Here is a 21989-nt window from a genome sequence, read left to right on the forward strand (position 1 = left end):
CTCAGGTGGCCAGCCTAAGCTGCCACCCATTACACACCGACAATACTGCTATTTTTAGTGCGCTAGCTCGAGCAAACGTCTATCTACCGAGCTGGGAAGCATGCTCCCAGCTGCAGTGTAGGCACGCCCGAAGTGCAGCCACCTCCCGTGTTGAGGGAAGCAAGCGGCCAACTGGTGCACAACATGCCAGGCAACAGCAGGACTAGGGAGGGAAATGTTTGGTTGGGACAAACCTTTACTCTGATAAAATAGAGCAGGGGATCTATAATGCTGCACAGAATGTCTCCTCTAAGACAGCTACCCCCAGGGATTGCATACAACTTGATTTTTAATGACACTTCTTTTAAAAAACAAAACAAACCTTTTTTTCCATTTTTAAATTAAATATTTTGTTAAGGAGCAGAAAATAAGTGCTGCAAAGAGCTGATAGGTGAATGCTTGAGGTGGGTGTCACCTGTGAAAGTTAATTGATGCTCTCAAAATAAACACCAACAAAAGAGTAGCTGTTCCCTGGCTAGTGATTACCATCAGTACTATGTAATTGCTGAAGCATGTGGTATGGAGATCACTTACTACTACTTAATTGCACAGCAAGCTACAGTTTGTACATCATGAACGCAGCCAGCCCTGGGACTGTCTTCTGTTGAATGAAGAACTATACGTTTTTCAGACAGACATTCTCTTGGGGGTGGTCTTTGTACACGTGAAAAGATCAGTTCTCTTTGGGTCTGTACTGAGAGAGAGAGAGAGAGAGAGAGAGAGAGAGAGTGTGTGTCCCACCATAATTCACCAATTTTTTTTATGCATAAGTACAAACCTCATTAGCACTTTTAATATATTAACACAGATGGACTGAAACACACTGAAATCCCAAATGTTGGGGTGTTGAAATCCAAACCTGGACTCAACTCCACATTTTGCAAATGGCCCACACCTGAATAATTGGCCAAACCAGCTGTACCAGATTTGAACACCAAGAGTTTTGGCCTATTTGAAATCCAGATCAAAACAAGCTTATTCTTAACAACAATGGGTCTGAACTTGCAGTCCTCATACACATCAAAGACCTCTGGAATATAATGTGTTTGACTTTCATAAAGGCTACAGGATCAAGCTCAATATTTTCACAGATGAATGCAATTAAGAAGTCCCTCCACTATTTAAAAAAAAATACCCCCAAAAAACCCACAAGAGAGTTGTCTTGCTTGAGTTTCCCAAAATGTAGGTGATATTCATTTTGTGTCCAGCATGATTGAGAAAGAACTTGTACCTCCCTCTAGAGGAAGTAAAAATGATTTCCAATAAAGTTAAATAAAATGTGGAGCAGGACATTATACAGACACTAGGCCAGAGCTCTCTCTTTTCATCTAATGATGCTTTAACACACACGTTCTCAAATTGTGGTCCATGGACAACCAGTGGTCTGAGAGCTCCATTCAGGTGGTCTGTGGCTAGTTCCCTCTAAAGGTGTGTGCCTGGGCAGCTGCACATGAGAGAATGAAGGGCCACCCACCTAATTAGTGGAGCCGGGCAGGCGTGTCTCCACTAATTAGGTGCCTGGACCCTGGAGACGATGCACATGTAAGGTGAGGTGGTGACCTTGGGGGGAAATACAGGGTAGGTGGGAGGGGGAAATGGGGTGAGAATAGGGGATGGGGGAATTTGGGATGTGCAGGCCTGCGGCAGCCAGAGAAACAGGCGACTTTCCCCAGCTCCAGGGTTGTGGGTGTCGGAGAGAGACGCCCCCTCCCTCCCAGCCCCAGCTTGGGGGCTGCCACGGCGGGGGAGAGAGGGCACATCCATCGCATTAAAAGGTAAGACTACTGATATTAAAATATGAGTTGTGTGCTTTTATTTGTAGAACAAAAAAAAGTTAATTATTAAGTTTTTTATATATATAAACGGTTTTATCCAAAGCGCTTTACGATAGTTAGCTAATGGTACAAACAACATTTGGAAAGATCATTAAGCTGAGACCCTCAGCAATTTTCAAGTGGTCCGCGAAAAAAAAAAGTTTGAGAACCACTGCTTTAAAAGAAAGAAGAAACAAAACAAATGAACAAATAAAACTATCTGAGCTTTTAGAAAAAATGTTATACATTTATTAATTTTAACAAAGCAAAACACCCCAAGAAGTTAACAGTACAGGGATCCTTTGTTTTATTTTTAAAATATATACTGAACTATTTATCATGGTATCAATTTTCTTTTAATCAATTACAAAAAAATAATCTAAGTACTTTATGAGCCCCCTATCACTATTACATCTAAGCAACTAAGGGCCTGGTTCTTCCTTCCTTCCCATTTCTGAGCAGAGGGGAGTGAGACAAGTGGTGGGGGTGGAAGATCGGAGTGTGGACTCCCTAGCATGCTTCCCTTTTTTCTGTTACTATTAAATTCTCTCTGCAGCTGCCCTGTAAGGTTCAGGCTCTGCTGATCAGGAATGGGCAGGGAAGGGGAAGTCAGCTGCAGTCTGCACAGTATTTCACATCCACAATTTTGCATCCACAATCAATTTTTCAGGTACAAATGCCTGAATTTCATTTTTACCTCCAATGTACCCACAAATCAGATAGTTAAGAGGTCCACGTCTACCCTTTGCACATGCATGTGAATGCATTCAGTTGACTGTGGCTGAAAAATTACAGGGCAGGCCAAGGGGTCTTGGAAAGTGTGGGCTTCTGCTTCTCAGAGACTGTATCTTGCAGTATCTTAGGTGTTACTCTTGAATAAGTGACTGATACAAGTATAACAGAGGCGTGTCAGAGCTAGTTTTGCATTCTTTCATCAAAATATTTCAGCGCAGCTAAAAACCTTCCTGTCAACATCTCCTTATGTGCAAAACTGGATTTACTGGCTTCACCATGGAGAACTCATCTGCACTTCTCCACCTTCCAAAGCTGCGCAACAGTTACATAAACAGAGCGTATATCTAATGTGTGAGAGAAGCAGCATGCCAATACCTGGCCCAGTACCGTCTTTATAAATGAGCTGAATTTTGCAAGGCTTGACCAAAGAATACAAATATGTTGTTTAGAATTGCAGTATCACAGCAATTGCCACACCGCATCAGGCCATGTAAATCCAATATCCACTTCTCTCCAACAGTGGAGAGTGCTGGATTCCTACGAGTAGAGGAAGGTATTTAAAAAACCAACTAATGAACAACTAATATGCAACAACATGCCCACAGGGGAAAGTTTCTTAAGTCCAGTGGTTGGCTTACATCCTGAAGCATGGGGATAAAGCATCCCTTAATTTTTATCCTAGACAGTGTAACTGTGGATATTCATATTCTGCATGTTTAATCCTCTTGCATACTACTAAGCATTTTGGCCTACCTTTTCAGAAGTGACTAGTGATTTTGAGTGTCCCATGTGAGGTGCCTTAGAGGGGTCTGATTTTCAGAGGACAGGTGCTCAGCAATTTCTAAATATCAGGCTCCTTTACAGTGTCTCAAGTTAAGTACCCAAAATCACTAGTGTCACTTTGACTCAGAGAAGCAAGGGCCTAAATTTTCTAATGGGAGTAGGAGCGGAGGGCACTCAGCACCTTGCAGATCAAGCTCTGGATGGTAAAAATAATACCAGTTTTAACACCTGATCAAATGTCAAACCAATGTGATGATCATGATCTTATTCATACACAGTGAAATGAAATATGGCTGCTTTTTCATTTTAATTGTTAGCATTATCTACTGATTAAAAAAAGTACAAAGCACCCTTGTTAGAACCAACCACTTATATCTGTGCTATTCCTTTAGCCATTGGGGAGAACAAAAGCAGCTTATAATTAAATAAGCATCATACTGAAGCTTTTTAGATTTATACTAAATCTGAATAAAACCCATTTCAGAAGTATGCCAGTCACGAAACATTATGCTTATATTCTGAAATATATTCCAGACAACAAATATAACAAAGTTCTGCTTCCATAAGCGGATCCAAAGCCATAACGATGTGAAGCTGCAGTCTTATGTGATGACCTCAGTACAGATGTTCTCACTCAAAATGGAAACATCTGCATGTTAAATTTTACCACTGGAATACCCAATGAGCATTGAAACACAGAAGCAACAGGTATGGAACTGACACAGAAGAATTATTAGAAGCTTAACTACAATTACCACCTCTCAACAGCTTGCAGCCAATTGACATCAACCGTATGAGAAGCATCGTAGATGGGGGAAAGAGTTTTAAGGTGAAGCATTTAAACAGCTACACCAATATTTTCAAAACTTGGGTACTTCAAGTCAGGCACCTAAACCCATATTTAGGCACCTAAATCAGCGGCCTGATTTGCAGAGGTGCTGATCACTCATCGCTCCCATTGACTCCGGCGGGAATTGTAGTCAATTTAGGGAATTTAGCACCTCTCAAAAAAAAAAAATCACTCATGTTTAGTCCTACTTCCATTGCAGCCGATGGCAGTTTTGCCACTGGTGTTCCGTGAGAGCAAATGCTTATATGTGCACCTACATAAGGACTTGTGCACCTGTATTGCCCCGCCATGTGAAAACACTGACCATGATAAAGTATAACTCAACGTCCATGCTGCTGTTGGGATTTTCCTTTGTTTTTTAAAGAGAGAAACAAGTACGTGCTTCTCTTTTTTCTGTGTTGGATGAAAACCATAAAAAGCGCCGCCTTCTTGGCAGTCCAAGAAGTGGGAGAATGGCCACCTATGTTGAGGGCTAAAGGCTTTGCACATTTTTACACAGGCACACGAGTCAATCTTCTCCATCAAAAAAGCAATGGTATACGCGGCGTCCAGTCAATCACAAGATTGTTAACAATCCACCATCACGGTGAAATCTATATTTACATAAATAGAATATTTTGTAGCAAAAATAACTGATGGAGACCAATAGTCAGCAACAGCTAACCCTGCCCCCAAGATCAAAGCCATGTTATTTGCCTTTTTTCATTTTTGCTGTCTTCTCTTTTCGCTTCTTTACGTGCTTTGGGATTTTGTTTTTTCTCTTCTCTCTTTGGGCTTCTTTAACCATCTTTTTCCTTTCCTATAAAAAGTGAACAACACTTCATTTACAAGAATGATCCAGAGTGATTGTGAGCAGGTTCCTAACACGTGATATGTTACTGTTAGAAAAGGTGGAGGACAGAAGTTAAGCAATTTTGGCCCAGGCTTTCAAATGCTGTATTAGGAAATTAAATGAACTCCACATTTCTAGAGATGAGACTGAGCCACAAAATCCAGTTTCCAAATTTCAGAGGCGTTTGAAGCCAGGAAGTTATGGTGGGAGCAGCTGCCGAACATAGCAGATTACAAAGGGGATGAGAACTCATACTATTTAATTTGTAAACTCCACTCAACACAAACTGTAATAGGAATCTGATGCAGGGCTTTCCAATATCCAGGCTGGACTACTGCAATGAACACTTTCATGGACTGCCAAGAGAGACCAATCCATCGCCTGCTAGGAGTTCAGCACGCAGCAACTTGATCATCATCGGAGCTGAAGGGAGGGGATTCGATACCACAACACTGTGCAGCAATTTAAGGCAGATGGTGAATGCCATTTTATCTCACTGAAACAGCAGGTGCAATTTAGCTAAACAGAATACAATTCAAACTGGGATCTGACCAATACAATGCGATTAAGTAACATCCCATCCTACAAAAGAGGACAAGGAATGATGGTCAGAAGCGGCCAACCACTCTCCATTTTACAATCCTAGCCCCAAGAATTTCACCATGGCACGGCCACTGTAGTTCAGATCTTTAGGCTCAATTTTAATTATCTCATCTTCGATGACACTTTAATCCTTTTGAACTGCACGGAGTTTTCCATTCATGCAGCGCCTGGAATGCTGCTGAAGGGTAGGGACACTCTGTGAAATTTGCTAAGGTCTCTGACCCACTGGAGTGGATCCACTGTGCAGGGTTCAGAAAGCCACAGAGCTGACACTCAGGAAGATTCTATACCTAGTGCTCAGGCAGAGCTGGGCTTCACACCCCTGCTCTACATAAACCCCTATGGATGCAGCTGGGGCCATAGCCACTGGGTCCACAATTATATAAAGTGGAAAAAGGTCATGGCCCCTCTTCCAGCCCAAGAGCTAGAAAACACGCTGTAGAATTGTGCTGTGCCCTGTTCACATCGGATTCTGTTCCCCACATCTCAGGTGGAGTTCCCCACACAAAGCTTATGTATTCTGGCTTGGGGGTGGGTGGGTAAGTGTAGGTTAAATGTTACTCTATAGAAATTACATTAGCAAAACCCAAGAGAGCACTTCAAACAACACTTCATTGGGGACATTCAAGCTCTGCTCTCATTTCTCTTAACTAAAATACTTAAAAGAATAAATTAAAAGCGTTTTTGTTCTCACTGATCAGTAGATATGTAGAAAAATAGATATATTTGTCACTTGAGTAGTTCCCTGGAGCAGAGAGGGGAAAGTGCATGACTTCCTGGCCAGCTAACCTTTTTGTCCATGTCAGCATCAGTCGGTTGATCTTTGGCATGCAGTGGCTCTCCCTGTTCTTTACAGCCTGAGTCAGAGTCATCAGAACTGCCCCCATCTTCTGAATCTGATTCCATCTCCTCTTCTTTTTTTTCAAGGAGTGCAGGGACCTAAAGGAAACACAGAAGGATTTTGTCCCTAACCAAAAGTCAGTGGAACATTTAAAAAAAAAAAAAAAAAAAAAAAAAGATGTAGCATTTAAGTGGTAGAGCCTCCTAGAAAGAAAGCCTTCAGCTAATTTGTGTTTATCCAGTTCTTCACAATCAATGTGCCTCTCGACACTGGTATTAAAATTACAAAAAAGAGAATGAAACAAAATTAATCCACATTAAAAACAAAGGGTACAGTAAACAATGGAAATACAGCTTGTTGGGGACTTGCTTACAAAACAGTTGCACCGCTACCTCCCCACCACACAGAGTTAAAGTACTATTCAGGTCTGTGGTATACAGCACACCTTGGTTTTTTTAAAGAATCATACCAAAGCCAGTTTTAGCAGTGACCCACATGGGCTCTAGCAGTAACAGTCAGGCATCTACAATGCAAAACAGCCCTGTACTTTAATCATACTGGGGAACAAACATGTTATAACCCGGTCGCTTGACATGGTTATATTTGCATTGTAGACGGGGTCTGCCTAGTGCTGTTTAAGCATGGTTTTCAAAAAATGAAAAACCCCAACCTGGCTCCTACTGTAGCAGGATATCTGCAATCACTTACAGACTGGATAAACATGCTGTACTAATCAGTGTGTTTTTAAAGTACTGTATTGCAACATTTCCATTAGTTAGTACAATGCCCTATTCTGCATAAATGCTCTATGTACAACAATTACAGCACAAGCCACACAAAACATAACACTTGTGAAAATGTAGTATTCTATATAAAGTAAAGTTTTCTGCACTGGGAAATCTCCGCCCCCCCCTCCTAAATGTAGATCTGGCCATATGTTGTATCTTCCTATACTGACCATCTGGTGGCTCCTTGAGTATTTTTGTTCCCGAGTTACTCCAGCACTGGCTGAGTAATGCAAAGTAATTCCATATACTGCAGCACATGGTATGCAGGTACACAGTGGTGTAAAGATGCGATCTTAGCGCCTGATCTTGCAACTGCCTCTGTGCTGAAAGAACCTGCAGTCAGCCCTTCTGAAATCAGGGAGCTGCCTGCATGGAACTAAATGCAAGACCGGGCCTCATTTAATACTTCTCAAGCACCTTTATGAACAATGAAATTCACTATAGAAGAAAAACTTAACAGGCCATCTTACCTTCTGAACACCTGACAAGTCCTTCTTCAGTCCTGTCACTGTCTGGTAGAGAATCTATACACCGGGATAAATGAAAATCAATTACCCAAAAACATCTAGCTGCAAAACTATCATTTTCAACCTGCCAACCAGAGAAAACAGGTGGCTGACTGTACCAGATGTGCCTGTTTTCCAGTACCACCCACAGAGCTCTCTGTGCACAGACGGTAGATTTTGCACATCAGGTTTTAGAAACTAGAGATTCCCTAGGCCTGACCTCCATTTTTTGAGATCAGAGTCTGTTCCCTGTGAATCTTTCGTATGGAGAAACCTCACAACATGTACACGGAAGAGCTGAGAGGGAGAAGGCACAGCTCTCTCCTGTAAAGTCTTAGAAGGTTTGTCTTATTATCAGCTCACTAGCACTATCATATATACGGCAGTAGTGTACAAATGTGTTAGACACTGCACAAACACACAGAAAGACAGAACCCCACCCCACAGAGTTCGCAGTCTAAAATGACAGAACAGAAGAAGGGTGGGGGACAGAGATATGCTGCCCTTATAGACTACACTGTCTATATTTTGCAAGCAATCTGGTGATTTGGCTTTTTCTTCGCACTACCCAGAATGGGAAGATCATCTAGAAAAGGGACAAATAATACTGTTTCAACGCATGTACACAGCCAATATGCTACAATGCATTGATGGCACTTTTTAAAAACAAAAAACAAAAAAAACACCACAAAGGGAATATTGTGATTGACTTCTTTACTTAAATCATCTCCCTAATTTTCACTTATTAGAATCTTCAGCTATCCAGGTGTTTTTAATTATGTTCTTTTGTCACTCGAGAGGGGATCTGTTTGGAAAGCCTTGTTTTTCTGAGCTAGAATCTGCAACTGTGCATAACATAGGTTTTAAGCACTCAGTCTCTACATTTTGTAACACGTCAGTAAATTGACTTCTCAGACCTTGAGCAAGATCTGCACTGTTCATGGAGTAACAGAGGCATCTAACAAGGGCCTGATGGTGAGTGGTATGTGTATACCTGTTATACAGCTCTACTGAAGTAAGGTTGATGGATGAGCACCTGCCTATAGTAGAGTTTTAGCTTTACTCTGGAAAATCGGAAAATATCTAGAGTTTCCAACAAGACAATGAATGATGGAAAAATAAAAGTTCAGTGATTCCTATTACTAGACTCCTGGCACCATCTTATGTATTTCCACCTTACGCTTCTAGGCAAGCGCAAAAAATAATATAAAATTAATTTCAAAGGGATGTGGCAGCATTTTAATTCTGTAAAAACAAGTCAGAGGTGAGATCCCTGGGCTGAGATATAACTAAGATCAATGAATTTACACCAGAGATTAATTTGGTCTTTCCCCCCACAATATATGAAGTTTAGTCCATGCATAGCTGAAACTGAATGTCAAGTTGATTTGAGAGCTACTGCACATCCACTCAGAAAGAGGATGTGATTGTTTGCAACTGATCCCTGACATGCTAGTGTGTCTTTTGAATGCATTCATTCTTGACATTTTTGATGGTATATTGCTATAGAACCTGGATTCACCAATACTTCAAAACAAACCCCATTGGTGGTTCTTCCACGAGAATCCACAGCTAATGGTACCGCCTTGGATTGTCCTTCTCTGCCAACTCAAGTTGTTTGTAATGTTTTGGGAAGTCTACTTACATTATCCTGCTGCACGTTTAATGCCATGTCCTCTTCCTTCAATTTCATCATGACATCTACATCCCTCTCGTAGTTTTTAACTTCGGTCAGGGTTCGAGGGATGTAAGCTTTCTTAAATACCTAACAGAGTGAAATGAAACAACATGCAGATTGATTTACGTCTAGTCCTGATTATAGGCCTCTTCCTTAAGAATCATCCTGATGGGTGTCTGTGATCAGACAACACCCATAATTTAGAGATCTCACCTCACTGTCTTTGGCCAGCAGCAGATTGTCTCTTTGTTGTGGTGGGTCCTACACTATGGAGCTCACCCATAACAACATCTTAAGATTTTATAATTAAGGTCTTGATAGCATGATAACTATTGGCCTCCTTACGACCACCTCCATACATTGCCCCGTCCTCACCATTAATTTGTTTGAATTTTAAGGGGTTTATTTAAAATGTCACATAGGAAGTTTGTGGCAGAGTAGGGAATTGAACCCATTGATGTCCCGAGTCCCAGGTCAGTGCCTTAACTACTAGATCACCCTTCCTCTCACAGTACAGGTCCACTTAAATTATATAAAAACAAAAACTTCATGTAAATTACAATAGTGGATCTCCTTACACAAGATCAGCTTGCAACAATATAAAGTATGTAACGAGGTTAGGCCCTCTCCTCTGAGGTGCTGAGCACCCACTGAATTCAACAACACAGATGGACATACATGAAGTTCTATTGCCTTCAGTGGGAGCTGAGGGTGCTCAGGACCTCACAGAAGGCACTGTGCACCTCACAGACTGGGCCTCTGGTTTATAAACACATCAGCAGTTAGCTAAGGGACAAAGAGTGACCTATTTTAAAAGTTCTTATCTGGTACAAAATGCCCCTCAATATACTAAATTCAGGTTTTATTGCAATCCATCACTTTGCTGCTGACAAGTTAAAAGAATTAAATCAAGACAGTGATTTTGTCTTATGCTCCCATGCTAAACAATACTGTCAGTGAACCACACATCCTCAATGATGCAAAGAAAACAGACCTATGTTGGCTACTGCTGCATCAGAAATAAGCAGAGAAAAACATTACCATAATTAGAAGACCCAAATCAGAATCTCGGAGAGGGAGCTGGAATTGTTTTTCAGTCAATATGAACAACCGGGGGCAAAAACTATTCACATCTTAACACTGTATGAATCCTCATTTTAGCACATTATTCTTTCAGCCATATTTGCAGAAGCTCAAAGATTTCCCCTTCGTTGCTAGCTGGGTCCCTTGTAATGTCTAAGTTCAAGACCAGTTATAGCCAAGCATGTTGGTCTAGAAAACATCCTAATGACACAGGTGATGCTGACCAGAGATTGCAAAGAAGATATCATGAGAAGCGTTTAGATATCATTTAAAGAACCATTTACTATCTGAAAGCTTCTCCACTTAGCTCAGGATGTATCAGTATATTAAATGTAACATTCTGTGGATCAGGGTATCAAAGAGAACATTTCAAAAAGTCTTCAAAAGGGATACTGCAAAGATTCCCTCCTGGCAGAGGAAAAAGATCCTCACCTCCTCATCCACGTTATCTTGACTGGACCTTTCTTCCTCTGTTCTTTGGGTTGCTATTTCCATCACCTACAGCAATATGAAATGCAATACAAAATCATCACTCTTCACAATCCAGTCCCTCATGCGGGATAATAATTCATCTAGCTGTTCCTACCTATATTTCCCCACCTCCACTCCATTTGCTGGGAAACTGTTCTCTCTCGCTCATGTAAAACACTCCAGCTTTTCATACCACAATGCCTTTAGTGACCCCTAACGGTGCTGAACACTTCTGCAGGGCACACCCACTTAAATCCCACTCCTGGCTACTGATCTACTTAATGAGAGCAAAAAAACTTTCCCTCCACTCCTGCCAATCCAAACACAGAGCCAAATAATGGCTGTCCCTACACCAGTGTGGGATAACAGGGCACAGGGAGCCTCTGTCTGCTGCTCACGCTCTCACACCGGAGGCTGCCACACTTCGCAGATGCAGAGTTGCTGCCAGCAGCACTGAATAGCCAGAGAAGCATGCATGAGCAAGGTGGGAGTATTGTAGCCATGTCCTACTCCCTCCAGCCCAGTGTACCGGCAAATACCGAAAAGCTGTGCAAGTGTTTATGGGCTGCTTGGAAGCACTTGCCCACTACCCAGCGTTCCAGGTTGGGGCAGAAATAATGTCTCCTGTCACCCCATTCCCAACATGGCTGAGGTCAGGATACGGGAGTCTTAATTTGATCCTTCACCATCGTTGTTGCTTTGATTACCCGAGCTGGGATTTACCGCAACAGCTAATTGGTAAAGGAGAATGCAACGTGGTTGCTGGGGCTGATGACACACCGAAGGGACTGCTAGATCTAGGGGGCTGGAAAGTGATCATCTATTCACTAGCATCCCAAGGGGCAACAACTGAATCCCAGCTGACTTTAAACGCACCCCTGCTTGAGTCAGAACAAGACTCAACAGACACAGAGGGAACGGGAAGAGAGCAGTGGTGGATAACTGAGACCAGCCTGAAGTATTCCAGGTGTGGGGCCTAGAGCCTGCATACCCCCCTCCTCCTAGAATAGGAAGGTTCCTTTCATCTTCTGGACCAATCAGCATTTAGCTGGTGATGCTGGGTATTTTAGGGTGGGGTGTAAGCCTCCCTCATTCCACTCAAACCCATTTACCCCCAAGTCCACCTCACTCGTCCCGCTCATACGCCCCACCCCACACAAACATGGCAGGGAGGTGTGGATAAGTTCCCACGGCTTACATGTATTGATGTTAAAACATTTCTATATATTTTTTTAAATTGCTGCCTCATTATACAATGCACAATCTTTACTGCAGAAGCATCGTTGTGGGATAAACAGGACAGATGAGCTTGAACCAGATCTTATTTTACTCCTTAAATCTTCTTACATAAGCAGGAACTTCAAGTCTGACCTTTGAGAGATAAGCATCCAAGTTGTTGCTTGTGATAGAAGGATCTGTAATAAACTCAAAGAGCTCTCTGACAGTCATCACCGCAACACTGTACTTCCTGAAAAAGTCTGCCAGGAAGCAGGGGAAAAAAAACAAAGATAGCATGATTCAAGTTCACTTTATGCTTCTACACCACTGAAGTGACAGTAAATACAGAATAATGATTCTATGAATTGAGGAACTTCCCTACAAGGTTTGCAGAATCCCACCAGGTGTGGTTATCAGAAAACTCTTGGTCACCCAAAGCCCAAGTTGCCCACCTTTCAGATACAACAAATGCTGAATGAAGCACGCAAATTCAAAGCCCAATCCCCGTTCCTATTGAAGTTAAGGGCAAAAGTCCAATAGACTTCAGTGAAAGCCAAATGCAACCAGGAAACAAGCGAAAAGCAGGAGGGTGGAAGGGAAGGCTTCATAAAGGATCAAGCAGCTGCAGTACATTGAGATTAAACTTTGCAGATGTCAATCAGTGAAATTTGCAGTTCTGGAATTTCTACAGATGAGAATCAAAGGTGTTCCCTGAGGTACAGTTAAGATCTATTTAAATTTCATTCATAGGGGGACAATATGGTGCACATCTTAGGCCAGGGGTCGGCAACCTTTCAGAAGTGTGCCGAGTCTTCATTTATTCACTTTAATTTAAGGTTTCGCGTGCCAGTAATACATTTTAACTTTTTTAGAAGGTCTCTCTCTGTAAGTCTATATATTATATAACTAAACTATTGTTGTATGTAAAGTAATCAAGGTTTTCAAAAAAGTTTAAGAAGCTTCATTTAAAATTAAATTAAAATGCTGATCTTACGCCTCCGGCCCGCTCAGCCTGCTGCCAGCCTGGGGTTCCGTTCACCTAGGCCGGCAGCAGGCCGAGTGGGGCCCTGGCTGGCAAGGGGCCGGCAGCCAGAACCCCAGACTGGCAGCGGGCTGAGCGGGGCCAACAGCTGGAACCCCAGACCAGCAGTGGGCTGAGTGGCTCAGCCCGCTGCCGCTCAACTCATTGCCGGTTTGGGGTTCCGTCCACCAGCTCCTGCCAGCCAGGGTCCCGGCTGCTGGCCCCGCTCAGCCCGCTGCCGGTCTGGGATCCCGGCCCTGCCCACATAGAGTGGGTACCTACCTTCTCCCTGGTTCAAGCCCATTCTCTTCCTCTCTCTCTGCACTGAGCGGAGGGTGGGAGTGCACTGAGCACAGGGCTGGGGGTGAAGGAGCAGGCTGGGGGTTGGGGTGTAGGGTTTGGCCAGGAGCTAGAATGAGGGAGGGGGCTCAGGGTTTGGGCAGCAGGTTTGGGTGTGGAGTGCTTACCTGGCCAGCTCCCATTTGGTACAAGGGGTGCAGGAGCTCTCATTTGGTGCTCAGGGTGGGGGTGGGAATGTGGGAGGTGCAAGAGTCAGGGCAGAGGGCTAGGGGCATGTGTGGGGGGTGCTGGAGTCAGGGCTGGGGTCATGGGGGAGTGCAGGGGTCAGGGCTGGGGTGTGTGTGAGGGGGTGTAGGGGTCAGGGCAGAGGGCTGGGGGTGTGGGCTAGGGTCCTGAGGGTGCTCCCCAGCCCCCTGCCCAGAGCTGCTCAAGACATGGGGCTGGAGGGGATATGCCCTGATTCCAACCCCCTTCCCCAAGACCCCTTCCCCACCTCTTCTCCGCCTCCTCCTGGAGCAGCGAGCCCGCTGTGGCTCCACTTCTCCCCCACCCCTGCGAGGGCCATCAGCTGATTGCAGCAGGGAGGGAGAGGGGAGCTTGCCTGCCCTGCAGCAGCAGCCGACAGAACCAAGCTTTATTGTGTGGGGGGGGGGGCGGGGGGGGGGCCACGCAGCAGTGAGTGTGTGTAGAAGAGCAGGCCAGGACAGGCAGGGTTTGTAATGGCACACTGTTGCCCGCTGGGGTCCCGGCCACCAGCCCCGCTCAGCCCACTGCCGGCCTGGGTTCGGCAGCTGGCTGAGCGAGGCCAGCGGCTGGGACACGGCAGGCAGTAGCGTGCCATTAAAAATCGGCTTGCGTGCCGTCTTTGGCACGCATGCCATAGGTTGCCGACCCCTGTCTTAGGCTAATGGCCATTCTTTGATACTCACACCCAGCTGGCTTAAGATACCAATCCTAACTAAATCTGAAGGTTGACAGAGAAAATAAGGTTCCATATTCAAGTAAACACCAAAGGCACTCCATGGGATATTTAGCTGAATAGTCTCTAATGCTAATGTTCTCTGTGGATAAACCAACATAGCATCCCTGAGAAATGAATTAGAAAGACAGAACAAAAGGTAAGCCTGGAAACAGCCCAGGTGGCTCTCAGAGCCCAGGGACAGAACACATGGCATCTAAGATCACTGTAATGCTCATGGAGAAATAATCTTGCAAGTTCTATAGTAGACAAAGTAAACACCAGTGTGGAAGTGATAGAGCAGAGAACTGGGATGACAAAGAGCAGCCCAAGAAACTTCCAAAGTCACGTGGCACTTAGAGAAAGCAAGCTGAACAATGCAGAGAAGAGAGATTACAGATAATAGGAGGAAATATTCACAAACCCATGGAACGCAAGAGGGATAAGACATTACTAGTTCACTGGCTCTCAAGCAATATGTGACATCAAAATGTGAGTTCTGTTTTATGGATTTTTCCTTTTTCTTAAATAAAGATTTCAGTAAGGAAGACAATGTTTACAAAGAGACACCGATTTCTTGCCGCCCAGAGCAAAATGCAGACCAGCGTTGTCCATACCTCTGCTATGAAGACAATGATTTCAATATTTTTAAATAAAATACTGATTGAGGGTGCTCACTGCATCTTGCTGAACTAGATATAAAATGTTAGTATAGTCCTTTAACAACAGATCACCAAGGGCCCCAAACCTGTAACCTGCTTTGCACAGGTGCAAGGACTAATGTGATCAAACCAAGAGTAACTTCTTGTTGACTAACAAGTTCTGTACTTGATTTGTAATCACTGAACAAAACAGATCTGTAGTCTGTATGTTCTCTGCTGTAACAGCAGGTAGATATTTCCTTTGTTGTAATATAAGAAATTGTGTGAACTCGGTTTTCCTTAGACTAGCCGAGAACATAAGCTCAGATGTAACTGAATTTGTGTGACCTACTCTACTTTGGCTGTACTTAGCGTAGCGTAGTTTGTTGGCTTCCTAACGAAACTTATACACATCCTAAGATGATGTGCATTTTAACTAACTCCATCCTGTTCTACATACAACGTCAGTCTGAGGAATACAAGGAAGTACACAGTTAACCTTCCTAAAGGAATGAGCTATTAGAAGGAGTTGAACTACTGCCCACTCACCATTGATATTGGCACAGTCCTTCCGCAGGAATTCTAATGCATGTGGGTGGTCATGCTCCACCGACTGAGACACATCAATGATGTACACCTCTCCACTGTGGTATCTAGAGATGCAGCAAGGGAAAAGCAGATTTTTTATTTTATTTTATTTTTTTAAATCCCACCATTTGAGAAAATGATTCAAGTTTTGGGGGCCTGACACTAAAGTTTTGCTAGGAACACGTTCCATATAATAGTTGTTTTCACTTATACTATTGCACGTTATTTGAGAGAACAATCCTGGTGAACACAACAAGCAATTTTACAACAATGAATTAAAATAGCTTACTTGTTTATTCATCAGCTGATGAAAAAAAACCTCATTGAATAACCTATTCAGGGAAGTATTTTGCAAGCTAAATTATCTGAGAGAGATTTGGGATGAAATCTGTATAATAATCAGGTAAATTACAAAGCAGAGATGAAAGGAAGATACTGCCCTCCCATAGGAGCATATTAGTACACCTCTACCCCAATATAACGCGACCCGATATAACACGAATTCGGATATAACGCGGTAAAGCAGCGCTCTGGGGGGCGGGGCTGCGCACTCCAGTGGATCAGCGCGTCAGCCTCCGACACGCTGCTCTGAGCGGCGTGTTAAGCGTGCCGGGCCGGGGCTGAGGGGTTGGATAAGGGGCAGAGGGTCTCGGGGGGCGGTCAGGGGACAAGGAGGGGGGGGGTTGGATGATCCAGAGGTTCTGGGGGCGGGGGTGTTGGATAGGGCATGGGAGTTCCGGGGGGCCTGTCAGGGGCAGGGGTGTGGATAGGGGTCGGGGCAGTTGGATGGGTCGGGGGTTCTGAGGGGTCAGTCAGGGGGCAGGAAGTGACTATGAATAATGGAAATGCTCGAGGCCAAAGCAAGTTCGATATAACGCGGTAAGATTTTTTGGCTCCCGAGGACCGCGTTATAGCGGGGTAGAGGTGTACTGCATAGCTCTACATATTATGTGAGAAGCCACCAATGCCTACATTTTAGATGTTAAAATACAGAGCAAGGTTTAAAAACATACAGCATATTAAATTCACTGAGATCTGCATGAACAAGTTTGGCATCCTGGTACATTCTTCTCATGTACTGTATGATCTGTAGATACAACTCCCGGGCTTTTGAGTCAGATAACTGAGCGTTTTTCAACAGAGGAGCAGGCCTTGGATTTAAAAAAAAACAACAAAAACCAGAATAAATTCTCCCATTTTACACCAGCTGTATAGTCCCTTCACCACAACACTTGATCCCTTTTAATTCAGTAAATGGAAAGACCTCAGTGATTTACTCAAACACTTGACCAGCTCCACAGCTAATATAAATATTTATTGCGCCACTGTAGAAAGTGGAACTATGTTTTATACCAGCTGAAGAACTAGACCACAACATTATAAATATTAAATATTTACATTACAAAATGCTGAATTAACACTTGTGGGCATCGCTAATGAACTTTCCAACTAGAGCATTAACACATCACGACCTGAGCTTTGAAGTTTATTTTAAATTTCTAGAACATATAATCCTCACCATCCGTATTCTATGAAGTATAAAAAGGCCCATGCAGATCCAGTTACAGAACTGGGGCCTTAATTTCTAGCTAATGCAGACTATTTGCTCATTCCTTGCATGGATAAGGCTTTGGAATCAGGCAGACCCTCTGCACCAGGAGCTGGGAGGGATCTTGATATTTTACATCTCATTTATACAGCCAGAGCAATGTACTCAATTAATCACCAGCCTCTGCTATCAACTAAGCAAATTCAACAGATTTTTTTTTTAATTCACCTTTGTTCAAGCCTATCAATAAAGAAGTTCTCATTGATTTTCTGAGGATACTTACATGTCATCTTTACCAATAAAACTCATGACAAGTACATGACTTCTTAGCATAATTGGCTCTGGGCAAGGTATTTGTGCTGTATTCAACCTGTAACATTACAACAAAAAACCCATAACTACCTATAAAAAAATAAATGCAATCTATTATTATAATTTGTATTAGGGTAGTGCCGAGGGACACCAATTAAGTTTGGAACCCCTCTGTTGTAGGTGCTGTACAGAGTAACAGACAGTCCCTGTCCCAAAGGGCTTACATTCTAAATATACAAAGAGAAGTATCATTATCCCCATTTTACAGATGGGAAATGGACACAGAGAGAAGGTCTAAGGTTGAACAGGAAGTCTGTGGCAAACCTGAAAAGTGAGCCCACACCTCCTGAGTCCCAGTCTGGTGTCTTAATCATAAGACCATAAATCAGACCTCCTGACAGTCCTGGCTTTTGCAGGACTGTCATGCTTTGACCCCCTAAGCCCCTTGTCCAGGTTGAAGGGCAGTTTGGCCCGGCCCACTGTTTGAGAGGGCCCCCAAACTGAGTGGCATTGAGTCCTGCATTAACCACTTGGAATGTGAGAAGGTATGTCATAAATGTCCAGTGTTGTCCACGCTGTGGCAATGCACGCTATGGGGCTGCGAGTTCTGAAGCGCACTGTCGTATTGCACACTAATTGGTCCGTATAGACCCTGCTGGTTAGCACTAAAAGTTCCATAGCACACTTTAAACACAGCTACATTAAAGCACACTAGAGAACTTTTAGTGTGCACCAGCAGGATCTACATGGACCAATTAGTGTGCCACAGATTGGTGTGCTTTAGAAATCACACCCCTGCAGTGCACTGCTGCACCCTGTAGATATACCCTTAATTATATATATTTTTGTTAAGCTAAATTGCCCCATACACCCCAGCTCCCACTATCCAGCTGCATCAGCCAGTCTGTCTGTTGCTGACCAAGAGTTTCATCCTTATCCCACCTTGCCCTCCCCAGACAGACAGATGCCTCCATTAGCAACAACTGGTCACGAGTTGTTGACATCACTGTGATTTTTTTCCCCACAAAAAGATGAAATAATAAAAGATTCCCTGAGATGGTGACTGTGTAACTGATACTCTGCAAAGGCAACGGTCTCCCCTGTCCCAGGTGTCCTTTGCAGCTCCACTCTCTTCCCCGATGGAAGGGTGGGGATGTTAGGAGGGTCTGTGCAGTGGGGACCGACTTTACCTTGCAATAAAATGGCATTAACACTGCCCATTAGTGGAAAGCAATGCGCCCATCAGTCAGTGTTCTACCATAGAGTTTGATGCGGTTGGGTCAGCAAAGGTCACAGTGTTTCAACAGGGAATAAATAATACTTTGCACTTCTGGCTCCCCATCTACGTGGGGAAACTGACCATGTTCTGACATCATTTTCAATGGTGGGTGTGGGACATAAGTGGATCCATTCCCCCAGCCAGGATCTGGGACACAGCAGCTGTTTGAGAGGGCAGGGCATGAGGAGGACTCCTGTATCCAGCTGAAAAGGCAGAAGGCATGGAATGGAATCCCAGAGCTGGGGCTTGGGCAGGAAGAGGAATAAGGACCCCAAGGCACCACACCAAGCAGTGCAAGGAAGGAGGACCCCAAGAGACTGTGCCATGGAATCATGCCAAGGAGGAGGAGGGGACTTGAAGAGGAAGAACGATCAGCATGCAGGCAGAGCCTTACAATTATTCCCTGTCATGGCTGTCATAGGTTGAGAGAGGGGATAATAAAACTCCCTTGTGTGTGTGTGTGTTGGAGGGCTGTCTCCCGTGGGTTGTTCCCCAGTCCTGGGAGGTACATTGGTGCAGTGGATGGAATTCTCTGCTGTTTCACTCCTGAAACAGACAGCACTAAAGACTCCCACCCTCTATCGCGGCTTTGTGAGTGACACTATGAGTCATGGGGGATTATATGGGAGATCAGGTTCCAAACATCTTGTTCCTCCATAACTGAGGACCGGATCTGAAGCAGATTAAAATCAGAACCCACCTTTTGTACCTGTGGGGGCACCTGGGACAAGCAGGAGCTCAACAGAACAGCTACCATCAAATGATCCACCCCCAGCTGGCACCAGTTTATTGGCTAGCTCTCTAGCTTGCCTGATTCTCTCCTCCCTGAGACCCCACAACACACGCAGAAACCACTGATCCTAGTGGAAGGAGGCCACGTCGTCGTCTCTCCTTGAGTTTCAACAGGTTTCACATTGTGCAGGTGAGGAAATGCTGGAGATTTAGATCCATATCCCTCATCAAAGATTTTTCAAAGATCCTTGAGTGAGGAGAACAAGGCCTATTGAAAAGTTAATGAGACTTTTGCTCCTAACTCACTTAGACACTTTTCAAAAATCCCACACTAAATCTAGTGGGAAGACAGTGGATCTGTAAAAGGAAGCGGTGACTGATGCCTCCCTGGGGAGGGCAGGGTGCCAGAATCACTCAAAAAAGTAATTGTTTGACCCTTGCTGGAGAATCACCCAAGACACTGACAATATCTCCTGTGATCTCCTTGTTTCTCACTCTACTATTCTGGGGAAGGTTTTAACCAGACAGCCTTGGCAACACCCAGAGTCTTCAGATTCCCTGGCTCCCAGGCAGTCTGGTTTCTGCCCTGTTTATGGGACAGGCACTGGTCTTCATTGATGTCAACATGGTGATGAACAACAATCACATCCGTGCTGATTCTTTTGAGGCTTGACCCAAAACCCATTAAAACCAATAGGAGTCTTTCCATTCACCTTCACGGGCTTTGGATCAGACCCTTAAATGCATCAGCACCTCTGATCCCAGTGACCATGAGGGGCTCACACTTCTGCAGACCCTGGCAAGGATAAACAGTCATCCTGCAGCATCTCTGCTCTTTCCTCTCCTAGAGGGCCAGACTGCAGTGATGAACAATTGCTCCTCTGCCCTGCGGGATCTCTTGTGTGAAGTGCAAAAAAACATGGTTCTGCCACCTCTCCTGTTCACCGTGTTTGTGAGGGAACGAGGTGACATAGTGAGCTCTGTAGCGATGTCACTGCCTGCCTGTCACTTAAAAACATCACAATAGGGTTGTGCATTAAAAACAGATTTGTTTGGGGAAATGCAATTTAGGGCTTTCCATCGAAGTCTAACTAATAGGTGGCTACAGTATGAATGAGCTAGTCACAGCATGACACAAAGACAGGGTGGATTTCAAAGCTTAATGTCATGTGCCAGATCCTGATTGTCCGATTCCATTGGGAATCTCATCTGAATAAGGATTGCAGGATTTGGCCCATCGTACAATCCATGCACACTAAGATGGGGAACTTAAGTGTAAATGGAAATATTTAGCCTAATATAGAAAAAATAAAGTAGTGTTTTAGGAACAGAGACAATACAAAAGCTGGTGCGATGTAGACCCTGATCCTGCATGGACAGTGGACGGGGGGATAGCTGTGTTTGTGTGGAGCCTGCTCAGATCACTGAGGCTGTGCGTGGGTGCGGCAGTCTGCCCAAGTACTGTTAATGCAGAAGAAACACCTTAGACACATCAGGCTGGGAATCTTGCTGCTTAGCAGTATTGGGGAAATCTTTTCAACGTTCCTTATTAACAGCGTATGAATGAACAACGCCCCCAAATAAGCAGGTGGGGAATTGGTGACAGCCCTGAAGGCCGTGATATCTCATCCCACCAATTTTCCACACAGATACCACACAGCGGACACTGAGCAGCAGCCAGCACACACTTACATTCATTCCCACCAGCAATGGAATGCACAAGTCATGTCTGCACCAAAGTTAAACATAAAAATCACCTTATTAAATTCCTCATCTCTTTTTCTGCCCATGTCTTCACCATTTTCCTCGGGTTTCCTTTACAATATCCATGACGAAATCTTAAAAACAAGCACACCACAGAGACTTAAACATTTATAGAATATTTGTGACAAAAATTAAGAGCAATCTGTAGGTAAACGCACAGTTAGAGGTTTGCTGTCATTAAAGAAAAGAACTTCAACTCACCTGAATTCCCCACTCACATACTTATCCCGATCTTTAAACATCAAAATAGAGGTTTTATAAATCTTTATTGCTCTGTTCTCTCCATTCACTGTACTGGCGTGATAGACATTAGCCTATAGGTGTGAAGGTAAGAGAAACAATATTAATGTTCTGGGAATAGTTTAAGTACTGAGAAGTTTGCTCATGTATCAAATACTGTCAAGAACACCATTTTTTAGGAGAGAAATTAAACCTTTGGGCTTTGTCACAGGGTGGCTAATCCTTTAAAGGGAAATGGGTCTGAATCCCACCTATGACACAGCTAACTCTCCTTTGCAGAGAGGTGACCCAATCAGGCCTCTGGTGTAGAGAAGGGAGAGACTTTGGGTAAGACAGAGATCTGAGCCTGCGCAGCTGCAGAAAG

General features: G+C 44.0%; 1 protein-coding gene across 6 annotated transcripts in view; it reads right to left on the reverse strand.

Annotated features, from left to right (window-relative positions):
- Positions 1-2074: 2074 nt before the first annotated feature.
- Positions 2075-21989, reverse strand: part of RIOK1 (RIO kinase 1) — a 29993-nt gene continuing 10078 nt past the window's right edge. For all 6 annotated transcript variants that reach the window (XM_037893187.2, XM_043540144.1, XM_007064243.4 and 3 more), the window contains 11 exons: positions 21587-21699; positions 21379-21459; positions 17582-17668; positions 16763-16900; positions 15711-15814; positions 12395-12501; positions 10985-11050; positions 9437-9556; positions 7756-7809; positions 6446-6595; positions 2075-5020 (listed from right to left, as the gene is read on the reverse strand). In XM_037893187.2, the coding sequence (XP_037749115.1) occupies positions 4910-5020; positions 6446-6595; positions 7756-7809; positions 9437-9556; positions 10985-11050; positions 12395-12501; positions 15711-15814; positions 16763-16900; positions 17582-17668; positions 21379-21459; positions 21587-21699 (1131 nt within the window). In that variant the 3' untranslated portion in view covers positions 2075-4909. The remainder of the gene's footprint in view (positions 5021-6445; positions 6596-7755; positions 7810-9436; positions 9557-10984; positions 11051-12394; positions 12502-15710; positions 15815-16762; positions 16901-17581; positions 17669-21378; positions 21460-21586; positions 21700-21989) is intronic.

This window comes from Chelonia mydas, chromosome 2 (genome assembly GCF_015237465.2).
Source record: "Chelonia mydas isolate rCheMyd1 chromosome 2, rCheMyd1.pri.v2, whole genome shotgun sequence".
Taxonomy (NCBI): Eukaryota; Metazoa; Chordata; order Testudines; family Cheloniidae; genus Chelonia; species Chelonia mydas.